At 52.0% G+C, this 7,434-nt stretch overlaps 1 protein-coding gene across 2 annotated transcripts; it reads right to left on the reverse strand.

The window, feature by feature from the left end:
- Window positions 1-870: 870 nt before the first annotated feature.
- On the reverse strand, window positions 871-7,053 carry Fbxo27 (F-box protein 27). 2 transcript variants are annotated; one of them, XM_032894050.1, is made up of 6 exons: window positions 6,856-7,053; window positions 6,162-6,542; window positions 4,520-4,631; window positions 4,296-4,391; window positions 2,897-3,032; window positions 871-1,273 (listed from the first exon to the last, which is right to left on the reverse strand). In XM_032894050.1, the coding sequence occupies exons 2-6, from the start codon at window positions 6,514-6,516 to the stop codon at window positions 1,130-1,132; spliced, it is 843 nt and encodes a 280-aa protein (XP_032749941.1). In that variant the 5' UTR covers window positions 6,517-6,542; window positions 6,856-7,053; the 3' UTR covers window positions 871-1,129. The 2 variants fall into 2 exon arrangements, with proteins under 2 accessions (XP_032749941.1, XP_032749940.1); XM_032894049.1 differs by lacking the exon at window positions 6,856-7,053 and having other exon boundaries at window positions 6,162-6,672.
- Window positions 7,054-7,434: the final 381 nt, after the last annotated feature.

Below are 7,434 nucleotides of genomic sequence, written 5' to 3' on the forward strand. Positions count from 1 at the left end.
ACACACCACATGCAGAGAAGCTATCTGAGTCCAGCCTAATCTATATACACAGTGAGTTCCAGGTTAGCCTGGGCTACATAGTGAGACCCTGTTTCAAAACCACAATGACAATCACAGAAAAGCATTTAAAAAGACCAAAAGAAACAAAAAGATATGAACCAGTTTAGGCAAAATAATCAATTTATTACAGTGCAATTGGCAGGTAGATATTGCCAGTGTGTTATTCTCTCATTGTTTGAGAAAATGAAAGGTAACTTTAAATATAACACAATTATAGACATCTGTGATGATCAGGGCCTGGGCTCTAGGCACTTCCTAATTGTTTGGAGAAAATCTGTGGGTAGATACCCTAAGACACCCTTCCACGCGGAGGCCTGGTTGTAGTCAAGAAAGCTTTGGTTCCTCACCCAAGGGAGCTGGAGTTTTGCTAACCATAAATTCTGAGTTCAGCCATAAGTAGAGGGCTTCAGTGAAGGGACAGAGAAAGTCCCTGAGGCAGAAACAGCACGTGACCAGAGGGGATGCTGGCATGTTGCTCAGAGAGCAAAACGCTTGCCTGGCATGCACGAAACCCTGGGCTCATCCCCAGCACTGCACAAAGCTGAGTGGTGTCAGTGTGTGACTGCAGTCCCAGCACAAAGCGCCAAAGGCACCTGTCTCAAAAAAGGGTCAGGGATCAATATCAGGGACAGCTTGTGATCTAAGACCAGCATGCACCCATGCATCAGGGCACCCATGCATCAGGGCACCCGTGCATCCGGGCACCCGTGCATCCGGGCACCCGTGCATCCGGGCACCCGTGCATCAGGGAACCCGTGCATCCGGGCACGCAGGCACCCGTGCATCAGGGCACCCGTGCATCTAGGCACCCATGCATCTGGGCACCCGTGCACCTAGGCACCTGTGCATCCGGGCACCCAGGCACCCATGCTCTAAAGCAGCAGCAACAGGCAGACCTGATGGAGGACTTCAGTGTTCCAGACTCTGAAAACAAGGCCAAGCAGGACCCTTCACTGGATCCTAAAGTTTCATGAACCAGGGAGGTACAGTGCTTGACTCATGAGGGTTTCCAGATGACAGCTCCAGGAAGGCACAGTCAGATTGTCTTGTCAAAATGGTGGCCTTTTGACTAGGATGGACAGACTCGTACAATCACGCTGGAGTTCGTCATTCTGGCCCCATAGTGGCCAGCCCAGAACTGTGTGTCCTGGCCCCAGTGTTCAAAAGACACAAAACGGACGCCCCTCCTGATGTTGGAGAACACGTGGGTGACCTGGAGGTAGAAGAAGTCAGTCAGTTTTATGTCACAGCCCTTCCGTCAGCCAGTCTGTGATTTCCCAGACCATGGCCCTGCTGAAATCTTGCCGTGTTCTCATTAGCAGGTGGAATCTGAGGCTATGTGTGGTGACAAGTTCCTGCCATCACAGGGTTGGAGAACTGAGGTGGAAGAAGAGGAGGTTAGAGGCCCAGGCTACATAGTCCTCCACAGTTGGGTTACATAGTAAGAAACTGTCTCAAAGAGAAAGGAACAAACAAACCAAAGCATCTAAATAAAGGAGGCTTTATCATCAAAATGTGGCAGAAATTCTGGGTGGGGCTGTGTATATCTGCAATTATTACCAGCATTTGGGAGACAGAAGTGAGAACCAGGAGCTCAAGGCCAGCCTCAGCTACAAAGTAAGTTTGAGACCAGCCTGGGCAAAAAGAGACCTTGTCTCAAAAAAAAAAAAAAAAAAAAAAAAAGTGGCACAAGTGAATGCGCCTGTGTAGGTCTTGTCATGTGACTTCCCAAGTAAGGTCAGAACATACCAGGTAGCCGAAGCTTATTTCTATTGGCTCTCCTAGCTCTAGCCACTATGGAAGAAGAGTCTGTCTGTCCTGTGCGGCCATAACGTAAGGAATCTCAGGGTAAACTGGACCAGATACCATGCAGGAGCTTTGAAATCAAACCAACAGTGATTCTTCATATCATGGCCACCCTTGGATGGGCAGATGGCCAGTTGTCATGACCATCTCTGGATGGGCAGACGGCCAGTTGTCATGACCACCCACCACAACCATCCTGCCCTTCAGCATGGTCTGACAGCCATTGTTTGAACAGTAGACTTCAGCCACCACTGCCTAGTCCGGCACTTGACTCCGAAGGCATGAGAGGCTGGGGCCAGGGTAACAGCTCTGTTGGTAAAGCTCCTGCCATATAAGTACAAGGGACCCGAGTTAAGGTCTCCAGCACCCGTGTACAAACTGGCTGAGGGGATATGTATATCTGTAATTCTAGTGCCAGGGCAGACACTAGAATTACAGAACTCACTGGCCAGTCAGTCTAGCCATGAGCTCCTCATTCAGAGAGACACTGTCTCAAAAAGTAAGGCAGAGGGTAAAAGAAAGACATATGACTGATCCCTCTGCCTTCCACATACGCATACACATACACATGAACAGGCACAGCCACCATATACATATACATACAACACACACACACACGCATGCACACACATACACGCACACGCATGCACACACACACGCACACGCACGCACGCACGCACACACACACCCCACACATTAAAAAATAAATTTAAAATCAAAGATGGAGGGGCTGGAGAGATGGCTCAGTAGTTAAAAGCACTGGCTGCTCTTCCACAGGACCCGAGTTCAGTTCCCAGGACTCTCACGGTGGCTCACAACCATCTATAATGGTAGTCCCATGGGATCCGATGCCCTTTTCTGGTGTGCACACATGCAGACAAAACTCCCATATACATAAATAAATAAATCTTAAAGCAAAAACCCATAGACAGATAGTAAAAGCGACTGCTGTTGAGGATGATGTGACCATCTAAGTCCCCACCAGCCCACGCCCACCCAGTGAGAAGCTCATCTTCGGTCAGAGGCTCACCTGCAGGTAGACATCGTTGTTCCACTGTTCAATGGGGTCTGGCACAGCGGAGAACTTCTCTATGACATTCTGGTGAGCGTCAAGAAGCGTGACAAAGAGACGGTATTTACAGCCACTGTCGTGTCGAGCTCCCCACCTGTGGGAAGCGGAGGTCTCAATGCACCACCTTCCTCTTTGGGGGTCTAGCCTCCCCATGGGTACAAATTACGTTCCCCACAAGGGTCTTGAGAGGCTGGCAAGATGGCCGCTAAGTCAGTGAAGGGCTTGCTGCACAGGAATGATGGGCTGGGTTTGAACCCCAGAACTCATGGAAGGAGCTGGGTGTTGCTGGGTGTGATGGCAGAGGCAAGTGGATCTCTGTGAGTTCGAGGCCAGTCTGGCCTGCAGAGAATTCCAGGCCAGTCAGGATTACATAGCAAGACCCTGCCTCAAAAGAAAAACGAAAGCTGGAAAGCCAGGGACAGTGAGACGTGCTGTAACCTGAGCGAGCAGTGGGCAGCAGACCCACGTGGCCCAGGTACGTAATTCCAGCTGTTTTAGAGGCCGATACAGGAGTGTCTCGAGTTCAAGGCCAACCCAAGCAACCTGGTGAGTCTCTGCTTCAAAATAAAAGTGCAAAGGGACCTGGAGTGTGCCGTCTAGTGGTGGAGGCTTTCCCTAGCATGCATGAGGCCCTGGGTTCGATCCTCCAGCTCCTTTACTTGTCTCTGCCCCAGTGAAATGCACTCAAATGATCTCTGGCCCTTGCAAAATCATGCCTGCCAGGAGTGTCTTTGTTGGAGACCCAATCAAACATACCATATTGATTGAGGACAAGAGCTGGCCATGTCCACAGAGAGGCATAGGCCAACACTGGCTACTTTAGAAAGAGCTGTAGTGTAATCTAGGGCTGTGAGTTCATGTCCGTTGGCCTGAAGGCTGTGGCTAACCACAGGGGCAGGCAGCTAATTGGTTAGCCAGCTCAGTGAGCTCCAATAAAAACTGTACAGAGAGTCGACACTCTGACAGGCATCTGGATACACCTGACTGTTGGGTTGGTAACACTTGACTGACTCCACAGATCCCACACTGTTTTGTTTTGTTTTTAATTTACTGTCAGACACACCAGAAGAGGGCATTGATCCCATTACAGATGGCTGTGAGCCACCATGTGGTTGCTGGGAATTGAACTCAGGACCTCTGGAAGAGCAGCCAGTGCTCTTAACCCTTGAGCCATCTCTCCAATCTCCCCCACACACCCCCCTCCCATACACACACACATGCACTGGTTTTGAGCTCATCTGTGCCATCCTGGCATTCACATAATCGTTTTGCCTCAGCATCCCAAGTGCTGGGATTACAAGTGTGCGCTGTGGGGTCTTAGTGCTTGTTAACAGGCTTTTCCTGTCCCCAGACTCACCAGTCAGACACAGCAATCTCCACACCACCACTGTCCAGCAGCTCTGGCCACAGACCCTTCTCCTCTAGGTCCACAACCTGCTTCTTGCGACACCAGCTAGGAAGGTGAGACAGCGGTTGGTTGGTTGGTTGGTTGGTCGGTCGTGAGGACCAGCAGGCCTTTTCTCAAAGGCTCTGGCCCTTTGGGGTGGGGTGGGGTGGGGTGGGGTGGGGTGGGGCTTTCACCTGAAGGAAGTCACGAAGCAGGTCTGTGAGGGGGCCCCAGGTACAGGTTTCCTGTTCTTCTCCACCACCCAGCCATCCCCACCATGCCGCACCATCCACTTGCGCAGGCCCTCTGTAAAGAAGAACAGTGGGGGTAATCGCAGCATCAGGGGTGCTGAGGCTTCAGGATTGCAGCCGAATTCAAGCTGCACCGCACCTCGCCCCCCAAACCCCAAGTTTGAAAAGAATTAAAAACCAGAGCAGGGGGCTGGAGAGGTGGCTCAGTGGTTCAGAGCACTGACTGCTCTTCCAGAGGTCCTGAGTTCAATTCCCAGCAACCACATGGTGGCTCACAACCATGTGTAATGGGATCTGATGCCCTCTTCTGGTGTGTCTGGAGACAGAGACAGAGGAAGGAAGGAAGGAAGGAAGGAAGGAAGGAAGGAAGGAAGGAAGGAAGGAAGGAAGGAAGGAAGGATGGATGGAAGGAAGGAACCAGAGCAGACAGGCAGCTCAGTGGGAAAACTTTAACCCTCAGACTTCATGCAAAAATACAAGGTGAGAATTGATACAAAGTTGGCGGCTGGCCACCCACCACCTGCACCATGAGGTTTGAGCCCTTTAACACACACAAATGTAATTTTAAAAATTAAAAGTTCATGTCTGTGTACTATATAACTTCAGAGGCCAGAAGAAAGGGTGGTCTCCCTGAGACTGGATTTAAAGATGGTGTGAGTCTCCACTTGAGTGTTTGGAACTGACCTCAGGTCCTTTGGAAGAGCAGTGCTGTTAGCCGCTGAGCTATTGTTCCAGCCCGCAAAAACAAACAAACAAACAAAAAACCCAAAACACAACAACAACAAAACAAAACCAAAAATTACTAAGAAAATTTAAAAGCTTGGAGCTGCTCTTCCAGAGGACCTGAGGTCAGTTCCCAGCTATCAAGTCAGGAGGCTCAGTCTTCTGAAACTCCAGTCCCAGGGAATCTGTTTTGACCTCTAGCAAGCACACACATATACCTTAATGAAAATAAAAATTTAAAATGTAAAAGCCAATCAAACAAAAGATACTTATGTGCTGATTTTAATTGCTCACTGATGCCTCTCTGTGCATCCTGACTCTCAGATAGAGGATATGCAGTTTGGTCCCCTCCAAAGCTCCCTTATTGTGGGTCAGGTCCTTCCAGTAACTCTAACTGGGTCAAGTGTGACCCCACTCTGGCCCCTCCCTCTGCTTCATCTGTAGACCTGCCTCTCGGTTTACCTCTAGGCTCCGCCCATTACACGTCTTGTGAATCTGCCCTACCCGCTCTCATTGATTCCCTTCTGGTCTCTCAGCCCACAGAACCTTCCATCGGTTCTCTTGTGGCCCTACCTCTCAAAGTCCAGTGTGATCCCGCCTCCTTCCCTTCTCACTGGCTCCTTTACGGTCTCGCCCTTACTCCATTATCTCTTGACTCCGCCCCTCATCCTCTTCCCTGGGTTCTTTTGGACACGCCCCCACCCGCCCATCAATTGTCTCGTGACTCCGCCCTTAATCCCTTCTGGTCGATTCCTTCTTGGTTCTGCCCATTGGCATTCTTGGGGCCCTGCCCCTTGCGCTACGGTTCTCTTCTGATCCCTCCCCTCTGCTTCCTCTAGGCCCCGCCCTCGCAGCGCCTCACCTTGGCCACAGGGGTTGCAGAGGAGGTTGCGTCCTAGCGGTCTTAATGCGCAGAATTGGCCCAGCGGGCAGGGCGTGCCTTCGCGGGCTGGGGGCAGGCAGCGGCGGGCTAACGTCAACAGGGCGCGGCCCGCTGCGCTGTGGTCTCGGGCCAGCAGCAGCAGCCAAAGGGCCTGGCCATCCACCAACGCGCGCCAGGCGCGGCAGACCCGGCGGCAGTGTACCAGCAGCGTGCGCGGGGGCACGTGGCTCAGTACCAGCAGGAGCAGCTCCGGGGGCAGTCGACTCAGGTCCAGGGCCTCCTGGGGATCGGGCTCCGGCATAGGGATCCGGGTTCTGGAAGTCCAGGCACCCATGGTCGCCGCGACCCGCTTGGTTTTGACTGTAGGAGAGGAGGGGTCAGATGTTAGTGATCAACAGTGTCCACGACGCGCAGCCTCTGCTGCCCCACTTTGCAGCCGTCCACCCCGAGACTAACAGCCCCGAAGCCATCCGCTGCTTCCCACGTCCCTCGCCGCCTCGCCGTCCCCCAAAACCTCCCCTCCTCCCAGCCCGCTGGTGCTCACCAGCACCCCTGCCAGCTCCCCTCCGCGGCCTGGAGGACCGCATAGCCATAGCTCTGTCTAATGCTCTGTTCCCAGGTGAGACCTCTCTGAGATTCACCGAATGTCCAGCCCTTTGGTTCCAGACCCCACCTCCTTCCGGCTATCCGCGGACAGCGTGGGAATCTACCAAGGGTCACAGATTAGGCCAGGGCTCTGGCACAGTCTGCGCGGTTCCGCAACAATCAACCACTTGGAGTGACCCTAAATCCGCAGTGGACGCCTGGCATCTGGTAACAACTATTATTTCGGGTAGGCATCCAAGTGGAAGGCTCCACCCCTAAACGCCTTTTATCCCAGACACAGTCATCCGCGATTTACAGGAAAAAAGCAGGCTCTAGAGGACAAAAAATGACATCACTAACCGAAAGCATCAGCTAAAGCTTTCTGTTTCAATCTTAAACTTACCACACCTCTGTCTTCACAACCCAGAAAATGAACCAAGGCTCTTAGAGACCATGACCTTCCTAAGTGACTGCACAGCTACTGGGTGTAACTCCAGAATCTTTTTATTTGAGACAGGGCCTCACTTTGTGGGGCTGGCTGGCCTGGAACTCACTGTGTAGGCAAACTGAGAGATCTGCCTGCCTCTGCCTCCTGAGTGCTAGGTTTAAAGGCATTTACCACTGTGACCAGCTCTTTAAAACTTACTTTTTAGGGCTGGAGAGATGG

Source organism: Rattus rattus, chromosome 2, assembly GCF_011064425.1.
Source record: "Rattus rattus isolate New Zealand chromosome 2, Rrattus_CSIRO_v1, whole genome shotgun sequence".
NCBI classification, from domain to species: domain Eukaryota; kingdom Metazoa; phylum Chordata; class Mammalia; order Rodentia; family Muridae; genus Rattus; species Rattus rattus.

Excerpts from the sequence above, each read along its gene's own strand:
- Fbxo27 (XM_032894050.1), bottom strand. The coding sequence starts at position 6,516 with ATGGGTGCCTGGACTTCCAGAACCCGGATCCCTATGCCGGAGCCCGAT. Across the intron at positions 4,632-6,161 it reads CTGCAACCCCTGTGGCCAAG|AGGGCCTGCGCAAGTGGATG; the intron begins GTGAGGCGCTGC and ends TCTTCTTTACAG. Across the intron at positions 3,033-4,295 it reads GAGATTGCTGTGTCTGACTG|GTGGGGAGCTCGACACGACA; the intron begins GTGAGTCTGGGG and ends CGCTTCCCACAG.